The 19,760-nt window shown below is 41.1% G+C and overlaps 1 protein-coding gene across 2 annotated transcripts in view; it reads right to left on the reverse strand.

Moving 5' to 3' along the window:
- The window catches only part of snx7 (sorting nexin 7), a 78,210-nt gene that overhangs the window by 15,960 nt on the left and 42,490 nt on the right, over positions 1–19,760 (reverse strand). For both annotated transcript variants that reach the window (XM_059648041.1, XM_059648040.1), the window contains exons 4-8: positions 13,769–13,927; positions 9,069–9,267; positions 7,904–8,103; positions 6,218–6,304; positions 5,874–5,978 (exon numbers count right to left, since the gene is read on the reverse strand). In XM_059648041.1, the coding sequence (XP_059504024.1) occupies positions 5,874–5,978; positions 6,218–6,304; positions 7,904–8,103; positions 9,069–9,267; positions 13,769–13,927 (750 nt within the window). The remainder of the gene's footprint in view (positions 1–5,873; positions 5,979–6,217; positions 6,305–7,903; positions 8,104–9,068; positions 9,268–13,768; positions 13,928–19,760) is intronic.

Consider the following 19,760-nt stretch of genomic DNA (forward strand, 5'->3'; position numbering starts at 1 on the left):
CATTATTCTTTCATAAAGCAGATTGTAGTAATTAAAAATGCAACCTCCTAAAGAAAGAGCTCCAAAATAATTTTACTGCTCACAGGCTTATATTAGCTATGATGTTGTAACAGTATTAGGATCAATTCTCATACCTTGCAAATTCCATTAAATTTTTGTTATTTTGGCTAGAGTGGCAACTGTTCTTGCTTAGTACTACTATAGTGTTCTGGCAAAACTGAATCAAACTTCCAACATCAATCCACCTTCACTACATTAAATAATTTAAACAAAGACTAACATTTATATAGAATGTTTTATAACCATAGAATGCCCGAAGCTGTTTGGTGAATGACTTATTTTTGAAGCACAGTCACTGTTGTAAAGCAAACTCTCACAAATAGCAGTGCAATAATGACAAGGTAATCTATTTTGGATATGATGTAGGCATAAATGCTCATCAGCATAGCATGGATAAAATTCCTTCTCCAAAAAATAACCTCATGGGGTCACTTACATCTACTGAAGGGGACGAAAGGGACCTCAATTTGACATCACATCCAAATAATGGCACCTCCCACAGTAAGCAGCACATTCTCTCACTACTGCACAGCAGTGTCAGCCTTCATTGTCTCACTCAAGACCTGAATTGATAATTGAATCCAAATCCTATTTGAAACAAGAGATAACAAGGGGTGCAGCTGGATGAACACAGCAGGCCAAGCAGCATCATAGGAGCAGGAAAGCGGACGTTTCAGGCCTAGACCCTTCTTCAGAAATGGGGGAGGGAAAGGGGGTTCTGAAATAAATAGGAAGAGAGGGGGAGGCGGTTAGAAGACGGATAGAGGAGAAGATAGGTGGAGAGGAGATAGACTGGTCAAAGAAGTGGGGATGGAGCCAGTAAAGGTGAGTGCAGGTGGGGAGTTAGGGAGGAGATAGGTCAGTCCAGGGTGGACAGACAGGTCAAGGGGGTGGGATGAGATTAGTAAGTAGGAGATGGGGGTGGGGCTTGAGGCAGGAAGAAGGACAGGGTGGGGCTTGAGGCAGGAAGAAGGACAGGTTGGGGAGGCAGGGACAAGGTGGGTTGGTTTTGGGGTGCCGTAGAGGGAGGGGGGATTTTGATGCTTGTGAAGTCCACATTGATACCATTGGGCTGCAGGGTTCCCGAGCGGAATAGGAGTTGCTGTTCTTGCAACCTTTGGGTGGCATCACTGTGGCGCTGCAGGAGGCCCAGGATGGACATGTCGTCTGAGGAATGGGAGGGGGAGTTGAAACGGTTCGCGACTGGGAGGTACAATTGTTTGGTGCAAACTGAACGCAGGTGTTCTGCAAAGTGGTCCCCAAGCCTCCACTTGGTTTCCCCAATATAGAGGAGGCCACAACGGGTACAGTGGATGCAGTATATGACATTGGCAGATGGGAGGTGAACATCTGCTTGATGTGGAAAGTCTTCTTGGGGCCTGGGGTGGGGGGTGGTGTAGGAGAGGTGTACTAATTCCTGCTGTTGCAGGGAAAAAGTGCTGGGTGCGGTGGGCCTGTAGGGGATGGAGCGGACAAGGGAGTCATGCAGATAGTGGTCCCGCAAAAATGTCTTCGGTGGTGGGGTCGGGTTGCAGGTGTTGGAAGTGTCAGAGAATGATGTGTCAGATCTGGAGGTTGGTGGGGTGGCATGTGAGGATGAGGGGTATTCTGTTTTGGTTTTTATTGCAGGGAGGGGGTGTGAGGGATGAGTTGAGGGAAATGTGGGAGACATGGTCAAGCGTGTCCTTGACCTGTGCGTGTGTGAGCGTGTGAACGCACGGTGGTGCGGGAGAGCAGTAGTTGAGGTCCTTGAAAAACGAGGACATCCGAGATGTACGGGAGCGGAATGTCTCATCCTGACAGCAGATGCGGCAGAGGTGAAGGAATTGGGAATGGGGATGGAATTTTTGCAGGAAGGTGGGTGGGAGGTGTATTCTAGGTAGCTGTGGGAGTCGGTGGGCTTGAAATGGATATTGGTTTCTTGGTGGTTGTCGGAGATGGAGACAGAGAGGTCCTGGAAGGAGAGACAGGTATTAGAGATGGTCCAGGTGAACTTAAGGTCAGGGCGGAAGATGTTGGTGAAGTGGATGAACTGTTTCAGCTCCTCGTGGGAGCATGAGGCGGCGCCAATACAGTCATCACTGTAACAGAGGAAGAGGTGGGGTTTAGGGCCAGTGTAGGTACAGAAAAGGGATTGTTTCACATAACCTACAAAGAGGCAGGCATAGCTTGGGGCCATGCGGGTACCCATGGCCCTCTGTCTGTAGGAAGTGGGAGTAATTGAAAGAGAAGTTGCTTCTCTTACCCTCAACAACAAGTGTCCTAACAGCAGAGAAATGATGGGCATGTAACAGAGGTCAGGAAATTAGGGAAATGAATGTCATACCAGTGTAAACTTAAACTGATCCATCAAGCAAAATCAAAATTAGAATTAGTCACCTTATTGCAGGCAAGAGAAACTTAATTATCCAAAGTAAAAGTACTCAATTCTTAGATACCACTCTCTCCGTGACTCCCTTGTTCGCTCCAAACTGCCCTCCAACCCCACCACACCCGGCACCTTCCCCTGCAACCGCAGGAAATGCTACACTTACCCCCACACCTCCTCCCTCACCCCTATCCCAGGCCCCAAGATGACATTCCACATTAAGCAGAGGTTCACCTGCACATCTGCCAATGTGGTATACTGCATCCACTGTACCCAGTGCAGCTTCCTCTACATTGGGGAAACCAAGCGGAGGCTTGGGGACCGCTTTGCAGAACACCTCCGCTCAGTTCGCAACAAACAACTGCACCTCCCAGTCGCAAACCATTTCCACTCCCCCTCCCATTCTCTAGATGACATGTCCATCATGGGCCTCCTGCACTGCCATAATGATGCCACCCGAAGGTTGCAGGAACAGCAACTCATATTCCGCCTGGGAACCCTGCAGCCTAATGGTATCAATGTGGACTTCACCAATTTCAAGATCTCCCCTTCCCCTACTGCATCCCTAAACCAGCCCAGTTCGTCCCCTCCCCCCACTGCACCACACAACCAGCCCAGCTCTTCCCCCCCACCCACTGCATCCCAAAACCAGTCCAAACTGTCTCTGCCTCCCTAACCGGTTCTTCCTCTCACCCATCCCTTCCTCCCACCCCAAGCCGCACCCCCATCTACCTACTAACCTCATCCCACCTCCTTGACCTGTCTGTCTTCCCTGGACTGACCTATCCCCTCCCTACCTATACTCTCTCCACCTATCTTCTTTTCTCTCCATCTTCGGTCCACCTCCCCCTCTCTCCCTATTTATTCCAGTTCCCTCTCCCCACCCCCCTCTCTGATGAAGGGTCTAGGCCCGAAAAATCAGCTTTTGTGCTCCTGTGATGCTGCTTGGCCTGCTGTGTTCATCCAGCTCCACACTTTGTTATCTTGGAATTCTCCAGCATCTGCAGTTCCCATTATCTTCAATTCTTAGATAGGATTATTTAATATAAAAACTGATCTAGTTAGATAAATTAGAGCTTTGTGTTGAAGCAAAGAGTACTCTGCCCTCTTACAAAACAAAGTGCATGCACATAACTAAATATATTTAGAACTTTAATTGCATAGGTCAAATCTAAACAAGAAAAACAACTGTTGCTCTTGGAAGACTGAAGACTGGGAAAGATCGGGTTAAGAGAAAGAGAAACACAAAAGCAAAAGGAAAATAATGTCTCCAACACAAATTAACTTTCTGAAGGAAAAAGAGTCCACCACTTATGCAATAAAAAACTGATTGATTCCTGAATGAACTCGCCGCATTTTCTGCTGCCTTTAATTTAGGATTACTGGGTAACACTTCAACTTCTTGCATTTCAGTGGAGTCCATTGACAAGGATTGCTGCAGCGTACCGCTTGCAGCACAGTATCTGTGACAATAACTTCCATATTTCCATGCTTAATAAAGGTGTGTTTTGGAAGTTTGCTGTCTGATTTACTCCATAATGATAGTGATTGTGGACAGCCTCATCATTATTATTAACAAATAACCAAAAGCAGTTGACCAAGGTATCACGTGTGGTACGTCACTTTGAAGACAGTGTACTAATAAGCAATGCTAGACTGTAAAACTTCAGCATACTTGACCAGTAAAGGTAATGTTAAGTTTCAACTGTCTTGTATCCTGCATAAGCTGATTAAAATCCAGAACAGCTGTTACTCACTACAGTTAAGCCTGGTGTCAGCACATTAACAATAATTATAAATATTTTATCTAATATTTTGTTAAGATACTACAGATTTCTAGATATAGCAATCTGCTTTTCTCTCTCGGAAAAACTTGGAAGCTGCATTTTAAACTGACAGAAAAATATCTCAATGTTTCTGGAACACTTCTTCAACGGCCAATGACTAAGACTGTTGATTTGCTGAAGCATATTTAGTCAGAAAATTCTAAGCAGCTATGGTCCCAAAGGACCATAGTCACGAGAGAGTGTGAGAGAGAGGAAGGTCACCATACTTCAGGTGAGGGGAGGGCTTGAGACAAAGGGACCTTCATGGTAAGCTTAACTGGTACAGGAATTCAATGGTGTCACTGCTTCACAAACCAGTCATCCAGCCAACTGAGTTAGATGACATTGGAAAATACAGATGAAAAAAATCTTCATAACAGAATGTTAAAATCCAAACTGTATCCAATACCAGATAGCAAAGGTGTACAGCTGGATGAACACAACAGACCAAGCAGCATCATAGGAGCTGGAAAGCTGACGTTTCGCACCTAGACCCTTCTGAAGAAGGATCTAGGCATGAAACGTCAGCCTTCCTGCTCCTACAATGATGCTTGGCCTGCTGCGTTCATCCATCTCTACCAGCATCTGCAGTTCATTTTATCTCTGTTCCAATATCATTTTTTTGCTCCAAAGCCCTGACTACTGTCAATGGAATGGCCATTCAAGTTTTCTTCACAGGCTGTGGGGAGTCGTATAAGTACCTGTATCAAAATTGGGAAGTTTAAACGTTCTCCATAACCAGTGGACTTAAGAAAAATTACAATACGGGTTTTATTTTGCATTACCCTCACCCAACAAGCTACTACACATAACAAGCAGAATGAATATCATAAAATACAGCTTCAAAATTTTGCAATATATTAACTGTAAAAATTTGAGCTCTGAAATTTATACTGGAAAAATCTGTGTGACTCAGCTTGTAGTTTTATTGAAGACATGTACATGATTTCAAAACATTCACTGAAAAATATTTTTTAACAAATATTTGAGAAAAGACAATTAAATACTTAAGTTTGTAACTCAAGCTGGACAAGACATGAATTTTAGAAGTAAGATACAAACCAAGAGTTCTGAATTTCAAACATTTTTAATAAATTGAAATCGCTCACAAAGGGATTGACTGTATACACATTCTGTAATTATATTCAGGTTTTTAAGGACATTGTTATCCACAAAGATTATGCTTTTACATTCTATTTAGAAGGTTATATTAGTAATTTAAGCTACTAAAAAACCTTGGATTAAGTAGGGGAGTGAAACATTGTACCCTGTCTTTCCTGGTGGTGGAAAAGGGGTCAAAAGGTTCTAATTATTGGGCTATATTTCAAATGCCTGGACTATTCAATTCTATAGTGGGTGAAATGACATTTGACATACCAAAGGATCTCCCCCAACCACACATTGACAAGGCATCAAGGTCCTGACATATGCTAACAAGAGTCAATTTAAATGCCTCCCACAAAATTAATCAAAATCCGAGTATAACATGGCCTCACGATGATCTTTTGCCTTCAATAAAGTTGGAGTTATGCAAGGAAAAATTAGTGAAAGAAACAATGTGTTGTCTCCTCAAGACATAGTAAAAATAATTCAGATTGAGGCAATACTTATTACTGTACCTCCTCAATTTCACGATCAATCTTCTGCTGCTTCTGTTGTTTCATTTCCTCTGTGGTTTTACCCAAGAATGCACCAAATGTAAAACTTAGGTCAGAGTGCTCCAGCTGATAATAGTATAAGTGATAAATTTTAATCAAAAGAACATGTAATGGGTTACAGCTTATGATAATGTTTGCACAAATTTGGTTTTCTCAATACATATCTAATATATGCAGTATATGTTTCACAATTAAACATACAATTTCTTACCTGAAATTCAATTTTTCCAACTCTAAATACATTAGCTTAAATTAGTGACACAAATAATTTTCTGATTAAGAAAACAACAAAAGAAAATATTTACCATTTCTCTATCAGCTTTTTTATTTGTTAAAGCATCAACTTGCGATTCATAACTTGTCTGAATGAGGTCTCTTCTTTTCAACACCAACTAAGGAAAGAAGTGTCAAATATTACCTTACAACTACATGTGAAGTGTAGTACGAGTACAGCAAATTCTTCATTAATTTCAGTAACATATGGAATACACATTTACAATGCAGTTTCCCTCGACTTGTTAGCACAGAGAGTTGTACTAAAAATCTAAACAATACAGCAATTTCTAACAAATCTAGTACCTTAATTACTTTTGGAGTCAATAAAGCTGAACTGTCATTTCCAGGTTTTTCTGTGGCTATTATGTCCCTCACTAAAGTCTAACACCTTCTGTTACATCAATTAAAGTAACACTAAGATTAAAAATTAAATAAATGGGCACTTCAAAGTCTAATGATTAATTTTGATAGCTATCAAAATGAAAAGTTGCTAGACAAAATGCAAAAGCGATCATTTTCAGCAATTGTGGTACATTATAGTATTTACAGAATAAAAAGCTCAACTGCACATGTATTGAAGAAAATGTTTATAAAAATGGAAATAAAACTCAAGTTTAACCTTGCACCGCTTTGATATACAGGATGGACCCCACATATACAGTAAAGAGATAGGCGCTCAGAACCAAAAGATATGTATAAAATAGAATTCCAAAAATAGTACTTTAGTATAACAGTTAAATATTAGAAATAGCAAATACTTGATAGCATCCCGAGGTTAATCTCTGACCAATGCATTTAACCACTCAAAACAGAAATAACACAAATAATTACAATTATTATCTTCACTATTATAAATGCATTATTGAGAACATCGTGGTTATTTAGTTAAACATACTTGCCAAACTTGTTTTTAATTTCCAAAATTTCAATGAGAAATTAGTCTTTTACATGTCTTACAAGGTCAAATCATAGATATTCAAATTACTATATTAATTATCCCAAGAACTTTCCAATTGTATGACTAATGTTTTTACAAAACAGTGAAGAAATTTAGCTGTTCTTTTCCAAAAAGCTATATAATACCTATGTTAATATGAGGTTCTATCAAATCTTGTAAAAATTGTGTTTCTTCCATAATGTTTCTGCACTAAGTGCAAATTCTTTCCGGCTCATTCCATTGAAATAAACCGACAAGTGATTTGCATAAAGTGATTTAATCACGAACCTACCCTGGTTAGTAATTAAACCATCATCAAAAGGCCACAGCTACTGAAGAAGGTTATTATCTTGAAGGAAACTAGGGATGGATAATAACTGCAGCCTTGTCATCATCACCCTTATCCCAAAAACAAACCAAAAAAGTCCGATGTGACACTACAGCAAAGCTTTGATTAGATTTTTTTTTGTTTGCAAATAATTCTGAAATGTTAGCAATGAAACTTTTACAAAGCTCATGTCACCAATATCTACACACTGTGTAACCAACTGAATTCATTTTGTTTTACCATATACAAGTGCAGAATGTGGAAGGAAATTATGAATACAAACTGTAAATCTTTTCTTTTGTAAAACAAAATAGCAGTTGTTCGCTGTCAAGTATTAAACACCACACTTCAACTACAAAACACAAGCAAATCCAATTAAAATAAGCCTATGATTTGAACGCATTTGCCATAATCATTTTACAATCTTAGGGTTTAAATAAAAAAAACTACCTTTAGAGTTTCTGCACATAGAACATATTCATGTAGGGCAGGAAGTAAATCCTCTGAGAGGCCTATTGTAAGTCCTTCAATGGCCTTGCAGCAGTTTTCAATAGAACTAGCTACTCCTTTCAAAGGTTCAGCCAAATCCTGTTCAGATTCCGACCACAAAGTATAAATGGGACTGTATTCCTTCATCTCAGTCAAGTGCTCTTTACAAGCAAAAGAAAATAAAACAGTTTATCCGTTTCTTCTCATCAGCCTCAAAAACAACAAAGAATCAAAATCAGGGATTGAAATGCACACATCCTAAACAGCTCACCTATTTGGATAGATTGTCAAGGCAAGTTTTATTTTAAGAACAGTGAAATTGAAAAAGGGAAACGATACAGTGGAAGATGATGTTGTACTTTTACAAAAATGAGTTACCAGAACATTGTTAATGTTGTATCTATAACACTGCATTACTTTAGCAAATGTGTAGGATGCTGGACACCTTGGGTGTGCGAGAGTATGTGTGCTCGCGCGCAGGTTCAGAGCAAGTGTCCCGAGTGAAAGACTTTCAATTAGGTTCCAACCAGGAACTGGATAACACACTAACATCTTTAGTCCAGAATGCTTGGGACCAAGACATTTTCTGGCATGCAGCGCGTTAGAATGCTTAACCAGAATGAACCTGATACAGATTGGTACCAGAGACATAAATGCAAGAAAACATTTTAAAGCAGTAATAAAATTTTACATATCCTAATACCGTATTTTCTACAGTACATTGCATGCCAAAATAGAAAACATTTTTATCAGCTAGTGCCAAGCAGGCCTGGAATGCTTGAGCACTAACTTGACCCAGCCAGAGGTTAACAAACGTAACTGACTAGCTCAGTGCTGGAAAAACCAGAAATCCATGCACCAGACCCGAAAAGCACGCACAGATTACAAACTTTACTACATTTCCATTCCTGTCTGCCTACTGTACACAGTCTTCTCACTCAAAGGTTAAGGGCAGACAGAGGCAAGACAAAAAGTTGGGAACAAACACTGTTTGTTCCATGGTAGAGCTGATTTGTATGCCTTTGTGAGTGCCTGTCTGTCCTCATACCCCTGGGTATGGATTGGTAGGGATACAGGCTGATTTCTAGTATTCATGACCAGCTGCAGTAGAAAATGGAGTACCAACCTTTCAGTTCCTTTAAAATTCTTTGGCTGATTTTATCCAATGTTCCCATTTTCTGACGGAAAATATCCACATAGTCACTCATCGCTGTGAATTCATCAGGTCGATTTTTAATGCTTCTGACCGTATTAGCAACAGCCTTGACAGTTTCTCCCATTTTACTGATGAATCCTGGACCAAGTTTCTTGTGAGGTGCCAAATCCTACGTTAAAGAAAGTTAAGGAAAGTTAAAGGAAGTTAAAGAAAGTGAATAACCTAGTAGAGAAAATGACGATATACAATCTCAGAGGAATTCGAGAAGAAACGGACGAGATAGGGACAGTGAATAGTAGCCACTCATTCACCATCTTAAACTAATCAATTAGATGATGGCTAATCTGTATTTTCATCTGCAAGCCTTATTTCCAAAATACTTCCTCCTTACAAAAACCTACCAACCCCAACTTTGAAGTTTTCAAATTACCCAGCTGCAACAGATTTTTTGGAAGAATTCTGCATTTGTTGCGTGAAGAAAAGATTCCTGTCATTACCAATATATGGCCTGCGTCCAATGTTAAAGTTATGCCTTTTTGTGGATTGCCACACAATTGGAAATAAGATCAATAAGACAGAATCAAATGTTAATCATATTAGACCACAGCTGACATAAAGTTTAAATCACAAAACCTAATCTAAATCTTCTAAAATATTTGCAGAATACCAAAATGTACTATTGCTCTAGACTTGCTTACTGGGACCACTAAATGAGAATTAAATTTTACATGGAGACATGCTCGGTGGTATATTTTAGGAGAAAGACTAAGGAAGAGGTTATGTGCACCAAGTGACAAAGTTTTGATATGAGTAAAGGATCAAAGACTTGGAATCAAGACAATAAATTATTGAGAGAGGATAGATTTTGATAAAACTACACAAAAAAGAAACTGAGTACGAATACAAGGAAAAGCTGTTCTATAGACTGCCAATAGGCTGCAGTAAGAATATGGATGTCCAGCTTTGGGCATGTCAATATAGGAAAGGTATTTCAAGCCAAAAAGCATACTGAAGATGCTTCAAGTTGGTGACGCTGGCAAAGTAGGCAGCATTCGGGCTCCTGGACTCATCCGCTTCAGACCAGCCACTTTCTCCCTTCTTTCCTTTTCTTGGTCGTCTTCTTGTTAGTGGCGGCACAGAAGGTGGCATCATGAAGAAAGGCAGCCAAAGCTGTTCTCTTGGAGAAACAGGGACTCCAGGCACGTCGGATTGTAGTAGGCCCAGAGCAGGGGACTCCTGGTCATCAGCTAGGTGGATGTGGTGGCAGCAGAGCAAGGGCTTTTTGGTTGCGGGGTGAGTATGGGTCAGCATGGAAACTGGCACTGATGGTCCGTTGGTGAGGTGGGCCCAGTGACGAAGAACTGGTGCCTAAAAAGAGTGGTGACTCTGAATTTGGTGGGTCCAGCACAGGCAGCTGAGGGGTGCTGACACAGATGTCACGGGTGGGCTGGTCTGGGACCAGGGCTCATGGCGGAATGAAAGCAGACTCCCTTTCAACTCTACCTATTTATTCTTAAACTTTCAAAATGGCACCAGACTGTGGCAACATCTGAAGCTTTTTACTGTATTTTTACTATGTTGTTCATTGTGGAGTACAATTGATAATAAAATCATTCTTTCAGAAGAAATAACTAAATTCAGATGTTGTCAAAGTGTCTGAGGAGAGGCTAGCAAAACTGGGCATTTTTCTTTAGAACAAAGATAGTTACAAGGTGATCGGACACAAGTGCTCAAAATTTATATTATGGTGCAGTAAATCAGGAAAATCTATTTTCATTAGCAATTAATTCAATATCTGGAAGGTATAAATTGAACACAATCAAAACATTGACAGTAAAGTTCATCATAAGCATACAGAAGGTTGATAGACATATTCAAATGTTCCCGAGACAGGTGAAGGCTGACTTAAGTGTTAATAAGAGAACTGAATAAATATTCAAAAAAGAAAAAATAAAACTTATGGAACAGCTGAGCGATTGGGTGCATTTACCCCCAGTCTTTCAGAGTAAAACAGCCTCTTTTTGAACTGCAAAATCCTATTATTCATATAAACTCGTAATGCTATGGCTACGGTGTCTCAGAATCATTGAATTTCACAACAATGTAAGCTACAGCATAGCTTTTTATGAAGAGCATCAAACCAGATCATGCTATTGTCTCAATGCTTCTATGAGCGAATATTCCACAAAATTTCCTTTTGCCTCCACATTTGTCCTCCGATGGGAGGAGACTGATGATTTTTGGCACAAGTTCAGAAATGTTCTTAAAAAGAAACTTGCGTTAGCATTTAATCAGATATTACAAGATGTGGAGCTGGATGAACACAGCAGCATCAGATGAGCAGGAAAGCGGACATTTCAGGCCTAGGCCCTTCTTCAGAAAAAATTCTTCAGATTTAGTCAATTACTTTCTGGACTAATGAATCATAAATCCTGACATATGACTTAGGGGCATCTAAAATGATTGTCAAAACTACAGAATGGGATTACAGGTTCCTATTTGCTAGAATTCGCAACCTCTGAAAATCTGTAAAGTACACCACTACAGCAAGGCAAGAGGTGCATATACAGTGACCTGCAAATAGGCCAAGGAGAAAATATGGGGTAATGTACACATCATTCACTAGACATGCATTTACCAAGTAAAACATTTAGAATAGAAATATATTAGTTGTCTTGTAGATATCACCACATTCTTCTATTGTTTTCAGTATTAACATTTGCTTCAGAGAACGAACAAACTTAACGTGTATTAAAGGTTTGGATTGGAGGACTTTTATCCTTATGATCTGAACATTACACTTGGATCTCCAGCGATTCAACGTTTCCATGTCCTTTCCCAAGAGTGCTAGAATTGGCTACCATTCAGCCTCACCCCTCCCCTGAAACACTGACCTTCAGATTAAACTCACCACCAGTCATGTGTAATAAGAGAGCAGCCAATGTATTCTGGGACTGTGATGACTTTACCTGGGATCTACATTGTGCATTTTCAACATGCTTTTTCTAAACTACTCATTGCAGAGTTCAGGCTGCAAATCAGGGTTTTTTTGTAGTGGGTGACTGTGATGTCAAAGAACTCCAATGTGTTTGGGAATCACAGGAGAAAACTCTGTTGATCAAAGTTGGATTAAACAATGGAAGATCGTTCTGGTTGTTGGAGGTAAATCATCTCATCCATCGGATGTCACTACAGAAGTTTCATAAGGTAGTGTCCTAGGTTCAATCAGAAGTTCAGAAGGGTATGTTGGGTCAGGGTCTGGGTTATGACAGTGAGTTAAGTAGTAGGTCAGTTTAATAGTGAGTCAGGAGTTAGACTATGTATTTAATAGTTTTAACTTTTACTGAGTAACTATTTTACTTAATTTCATCAGAATTTGATTGTATGGAGACTTTTTGTCGGCTTCTCAGTCTAGTGAAATTGAATTTTATGCTAGGCAATTTCCCAGGCAATCGCTTCAGATTGTTAGAATGGGGATTTCATAGGGATCTTGATCTACACCCACATAACAACTCTATGCCCAGAGGAAAATCTACTCCAATGATATAACGAAATTCACCTAAATCTCAACCAGATTTGGCATTCTGAGAGACAATTGTACTTGAGACATACCAACTTAAGTATGGTTTGATGCACTGAAAACACAAAATATGTTTTATTGGGCACTGGCTTAAAGCATGTAGCTACACAATTTTGTACTTTAAAAAATTTTATTCACTTGTAGGACATGGGCACCTGCTGGGCCAGCATCTACTGTCCATTGCTAGTTGCCATTAAGCTGGTGGTGAATTGCCTTCTTGAACTGCTGCAGTTTGTGTGCTGCAGTTACACCCACAATACTATTTCAGAGGGAATTCTAGAATTTTGATCCAGTGACAACAAAGGAACGGCAAAGCATTTCTAAGTCAGAATCGTTTGGAGGGGAGCTTGCAAGTGGTGTTCCCACGTATCTGCTGCCCTTGTCCTTTTAGAAGGAAGTGGTTGTGGGTTTAGAATGTGCTATCAAAGGATCTGTCATGAATTTCTGCAGTGCAACTTGTAGATGATACACACTGTTACTACACAACGCAAATGGTAAAGGGAGTGCATGTTTACGGTTTAATGTGAATCAAGCAGGCTGTTGCATTCTGAGCAGTGTCAAGTTCTTAAGTGCTGCTAGAGCTGTACTTAACCAGGTAATGGGAAGCACTCCATCACACTCCTGACTTATGCCTTGTAGATGGGGGACACATTCGGAGGAGTCAGGAGTTACTCACTGTGGTATTCCTAGCCTCTGACCTGCTCTTGTAGCTCTTGTATTTATATGGCAAGTCCAGCTGAGTTTCTGGTCAATGATAACCCCCAGGATGTTGACAATTGTCAGTGATAGTAAAGCCATTAAATGCCATTGGGCAATAGTTAGTCTTCCTCTTTTTGGATTTGTATTTGGATTTGCACAAATTCTACATGTCACTTTTCAGCTTAAACCTAGGTATTGTCTAGATTTTGCTGCACACAGACTGTTTCACTATCTGAAGATTCACAAATGGTGCTGAACACTGTAAAATCATCTGATTTTATGATGGACAGAAGGCCATTGATGCAGCAGCTGAATAAGGTTGCACCTAGGACTCAAACTGAAGGAACTTTTGCAAATATAATGGATGCAGAGAAATAGAGTTAACCCATACCTGTACTGTTAGAAATATTTTGAAATTTTCATTAAAAGACAGAGTGGGATGGTCAGCAATTCGGTTTAAAAATTTATGTAGTGCCTTTTGCCGTGTTGCTACGAAATCTTCATTGAAGCGTTCCACCATACCCCTCATTACAAATTTCTCTGGCAATGGCTAAGCAAAGAGAGAAAATTAGAACTATTTTTACATTCACATAATTATATAATACTCATCCACAATGAATTATAGCACCACTGCAGTTTTATTTTGACAAATTACTTCAAAATAAGACTTCTGAAATAAAAAATTTAAATAAATTCCAAAATGCATGTGAACTCCAAATGCATTGAATTTGAGAGAATACTGGTATTTTTGGCTAAAATAGCATGAAACTGAAAGAATTCCTGTAATAGCATTCAAAAGTAATAAAACTGGCGTGATTAACTTGTTCGAGCTTGTATTTTCTGTGGTTTACAATCTAATCAATAACAATAACACATTGTCAATAATTGACAGGGTTCACATGAATGATAACCACTTCGATGCACAAAAATAATATTCAAGACCGCATTGAGCCTTCGGGAGGTCGAAGGCGTGGAGCACAAATTACAGATAGACAACCCGAAAAAAAAGACATTTTATTAGAAAATGTACTTGCTATACTGACAAGTTTGTTCTTATAGCAATCATGCCCATGAAATAAACAAAATATCCGAAAGACAATCAAATGGTTATTTTGTTTGCTTGCACGCATCAAAACTGCAAGGCTATATTTATCTTAGTTGCAAAATAAGGTCCGAGAGGTTATAGAATCACTGATTTTCTCCACAGTTTGAACCACAGTCAGAATACAAATGCATACAAACTTCAGACAAACAGTAAATAATCAATAGCAAAAATAAAATTCATGTTCCACACAATCATGCTAAGCACATTTCATAAACAAACCTGCTGAGAACATCCATTGATGAGAACTGGGCTACTAATCTGGCAATAAGTAATTGCTTTCCACTTCAGATTCCTGCTTGCATTCAAGTGTCACAAAGGTTTCAATGTCATGAAAATTGAAATAGAAAACAAGCAAAAACAGACCTTGGACAGGAAAAAAAATTAATCAAAGGCATTTCTTCTTTAAAAGGATCATGTACACAGGTTCTGTTTCTTAAAAGTCTACATATTCAGTAATTACTATACATTGTGACCATAAAATTTTACAACTACACACCTTGAAAGCTCAATGGATAACTGGATTACACAACAGGAGTTGGAGATTCGGTTGCTGATTTGTTCTGCAAGAGCTGATTTGAATCATTCAGCGCTCACTCACACTGCAGATACAGCAGCACTAATTTAATCAGGACATAAAACCCCACTCACAATCCTGCGCAACAACAAAAGTTGGGCTAGCCAGGTTAAACAAATATTCTGGAGTTTTGCTTGATCTTAAGGGCATGCAGCCTAGAAACAACAGCAGAGGAAAAGAAAAAAAAAATCACGGAACTTTTCTCATACAGAAACTTTCTAGATTTAAAACTGGCCAACACATGTGACATGTGGAACAAATCAAGCCAATCAACCACATAAAACACTGTTGTGGCTCAAGTGACCAACTTCAAGCTCTCCAAAGCACAACAACCAGCTAAAGGTTCGAGGGCTAATCACAGTGATTTCTCTATGCTACTCAACTATTTTATTAACTTTTTTTAATCATCATTTTGTACATCAATATCTTTACCTATTATTCTATTTGCTTGTTTTCTACTCGTTTAACCATATCGACCTCTATTACTCTTTCCTTGTCAGTTTTGTTTATCTATATTTTCTAACCTTGAGTGTTTTGGTCGTACTCCATAATTTTCTCCTTGTTATGATCTTCAGACAAGGTGACTCAAATTAGCTGGAGCTATCGTGGGAAAAAAAAGTAGCACCAGACAAGATGAGGGGAGTGGATACAAGAAAACACCATGTTGTGCAAGTTCCGCATCAGGCCACCATCCAAACATGGAACTACATTGCTGTTCCTTCACTGTTTCTAGATGCAGATCCTAGAACTCCTTCCCTACAAAACACTGTGGCTGTACCCACACAAAAATGGACTGCAGAGTTGCAGGGAGGCAGCTCACTACCACGTTCTCATAGGCAATTGGGGATGGTCAATAAACACTGGTCCAGTCAGCAAAGCCCACAGTGCCTAAACGAATAACAAGATTAAACCTGGGATGGATTTGGGTTAAATCCTGTAGCATTAATTTAAAATTAATCACAGTGCTGAAATGGGGAGGGCCTGGACTGATAATTTTTGGTGGCTAGAAAACATTTTAGACCATTTTCCTCATTGGAAGGAAGGTTACTAGGTTTGACACATTTTCTGGTAAGTGATTATGAAATTAATGCACAAAGTCAAAAGTTTATTTGTAAGCATCAAGAGTGAAGTGCATGCCAATCTATTGTGGTGTCCCTACTCCACAGAATCCATTTATAGAAATAATGTCTGCATTTTCGTGAATGAATCATAGAACATAGCACATAGAAAAGTACAGCACAGTACAGGCCCTTCAGCCCACAATGTTGTGCCGTGGAATATTCCAAAAATAAAATAACCTAACCTACATTCCCCTCAATTCACTGCTGTCCATGTGCATGTCCAGCAGTCACTTAAATGTCACTAATGACTCCGCTTCCACAACTACCACTGGTAAACTATTCCATGCGCTCACAACCTTCTGGGTGGAGAACCTCTCTCTGATGTCTCCTCTATACCTTCCTCCTAACACCTTAAAACTATGACCCCTCGTGGCAGTCAATCCTGACCTGGGGAAAAGTCTCTGGCTATTGACTCCATCCATGTCTCTCATTACCTTGTACACTTCGATCAGGTCACCTCACTTCCTCCTTCTCTCCAGAGAGAAAAGTCCGAGCTCAGTCAACCTCTCCTCGTTAGACAAGCCGTCCAGTCCAAGCAGCATCCTGGTAAACCTCCTTTGCGCCCTCTCCAAAGCCTCCACATCTTTCCTATAATAGGGCAACCAGAACTGGACACAATATTCCAAATGTGGTCTCACCAGGGTTTTGTAGAGCTGCAGCATAACCTCGCGGCTCTTAAACTCGATCCCCCTGTTAATGAAAGCCAAAACACCATATGCTTTCTTAACAACCTTATCCACCTGGGTGGCAACTTTGAGGGAACTATGCACTTGAACACCAAGATCCCGCTGTTCCTCCACACTGCTGAGAATCCTGCCTTTAATCCTATATTCAGCATTTAAATTTGACCTTCCAAAATGCATCACTTCGCATTTATCCAGGTTGAACTCCATCTGCCATTTCTCAGCCCAGCTCTGCATTCTGTCAATGTCTTGCTGAAGCCTGCAATAGCCCTCTTTACTACCAACGGCACCTCCAACCTTTGTGTCATCAGCAAACATACTAACCCACCCCTCAACCTCCTCATCCAAGTCATTTATAAAAACTACAAAGAGCAGAGGCCCAAGAACAGAGCCCTGTGGGACACCACCCAGCTCTGACCTCCAGGCAGAATACTTACCTACAACCACTCTCTGCCTCCTGTCAGCCAACCAATTCTGAATCCAGACAGCCAACTCACCCTGTATCCCATACCTCCTGACTTTATGAAGGAGTCTGCTGTGGGGAAGCTTATCAAATGCCTTGCTGAAGTCCATGTACACCACATCCACTGCTCGACCCTTGTCAACCTGTCTCGTGACTTCCTCAAAGAATTCAATAAGATTTGTAAGGCATGACCTGCCCCTCACAAAGCTATGCTGACTCTCTTTAATCCAAATAGTCATAAATACTATCCCTCAGAATTCTTTCAAAAACCTTGCTGACCACAGATGTAAGACTGACTGGTCTGTAATTTCCAGGGACTTCCCTATTCCCTTTCTTGAAAAGAGGAACAACATTTGCCTCCCTCCAATCTTCCGGTACCACTCCCGTGGAGAGTGAGGAAGCAAAGATCTTCGCCAGCAGCTTGGCAACCTCCTTTCTCGCTTCCCGGAACAACCTCGGATAAATTTGGTCTGGCCCTGGGGACTTATCAATCTTAATGTTTGCAAAAACTTCCAGCACATCAACTTCCTCAATCTTGATCTGTTCAAGCCTGTTTTCCTGCTCCTCAAAGTTCTCATTCACAACAAGGTCCCTTTCCTTAGTGAAAACCAAAGCAAAAAACTTATTTAGGGCCTCCCCTATCTGCTCAGACTCCACTCACAAGTTCCCTACGCTATCCCTGATCGGCCCTACCTTCTCCCTGATCATTCTCTTATTCCTCACGTATGAGTAAAATGCCTTCGGGTTCTCCCTAATCCTTCCTGCCAAGCCTTTTTCGTGCCCCCTCCTGGCCCTCCTCAGTCCATTTTTGAGCTCCTTCCGAGCAAGCCTGTAATCCTCTAAAGCTGTGCTAGACCCTTGCTTCCTCCACCTTACGTACACTGCCTTTTTCTTTTTGTCAAGAAGCACCTCTGTACCCGTCATCCAAGGCTCCTTAATCTTACCCCTTCTTACTTGTCTCAGAGGAACAAATTTATATATCACTCGCAACAACTGCTCCTTAAAACAGCCTCCACATGTCTGTTGTGCCCTTTCTGTGGAACAGTTGCTACCAATCTGTACTTCCCAACTCCTGTCTGATAGCATCATAGTTTCCTTTACCCCAGTTAAATATCTTCCCCTGGTAACTGCTCCTTTCCCTTTCCATGGCTATGGTAAATGTGAGGCTGTTGTGGTCACTGTTGCCAAAGTGTTCTCCCACCACAAGATCTGACACCTGTCCTGGCTCATTGCCGAGCACCAAATCCAAAATGGCCTCCCCCCTCGTCGGTCTGTCCACATGCTGAGTAAGGAAACCCTCCTGAACACACCTGACAAAAACGGCTCCATCCAAACCATCTGCACTAAGGAGGTTCCAATCTATATTGGGAAAGTTGAAGTCACCCATAACAACAACCCTGCTATGTTCGCACTTTTCAACAATCTGCCAGCCAATGAGTTCCTCGATCTCCCTACTGCTATTTGGGGGTCTGTAGAAAACCCCCAATGAGGTGACTGCTCCCTTGCTGTTCCTAACATTCACCCATACTGACTCAGTCGACAAACCTTCCTCGGCAACCTCAGCCCATACCACCTCAGTAGACGAGCCCTCCTCAAAGGTTCTTTCAGCCGCCGTTATACTGTCCTTGACTAATAAAGCCACACCTCCCACTCTTTTACCACCTTCCCTGACCTTAAATGAAAGATATAAACCCTGGAACCTGCAACATCCATTCCTGACCCTGTTCTATCCATATCTCCAAAATGGCCACAACATCGAAGTCCCAGGTACCTATCCAAGCTGCAAGCTCACCTACCTTATTCCGGATACTCCTGGCATTAAAGTAGGCACACTTCAATCCAGCTTGCTGTCTGCCAGCATACTTCTGTGACAGTGAAGTCCTGACCATGTCCTCCCTACGCTCATCCTCCTGTGTACTAGGACTACAGCTCAGTTTCCCATCCCCCTTCTGAGCTAGTTTAAATCCACCCGAATAGCACTAGCAAATTTCCCACCCAGGATATTAGTGCCCCTCTGGTTCAAGTGGAGACCGTCCTGTTTGTAGAGGTCCCACCTTCCCCAGAATGAGCCCCAATTGTCCACGTACCTGAAGCCTTCCCTCCTGCACCATCCCTGCAGCCACGTGTTCAGCTGAAATCTCTCCCTGTTCTTTGTCTCGCTATCACGCGGCACGGGTAACAAACCAGAGATAACCACTCTGTTTGTTCTTGCTCTCAACTTCCACCCTAGCTCCCTGAAATCCTGCCTGACATCCCTATCCCTCTTTCTACCTATGTCGTTGGTGCCTACGTGGACCACGACTTGGGGCTGGTCACCCTCTCCCCTCAGGACCCCAAAGACACGATCCGAGACATCACGGACCCTGGCACCTGGGAGGCAACACACCAATCATGAGTCTCTTTCATTCCCAGCAAACCTTCTATCAGTCCCTCTAAC

The sequence above is a fragment of the Stegostoma tigrinum genome, chromosome 8 (genome assembly GCF_030684315.1).
Source record: "Stegostoma tigrinum isolate sSteTig4 chromosome 8, sSteTig4.hap1, whole genome shotgun sequence".
NCBI lineage: Eukaryota > Metazoa > Chordata > Chondrichthyes > Orectolobiformes > Stegostomatidae > Stegostoma > Stegostoma tigrinum.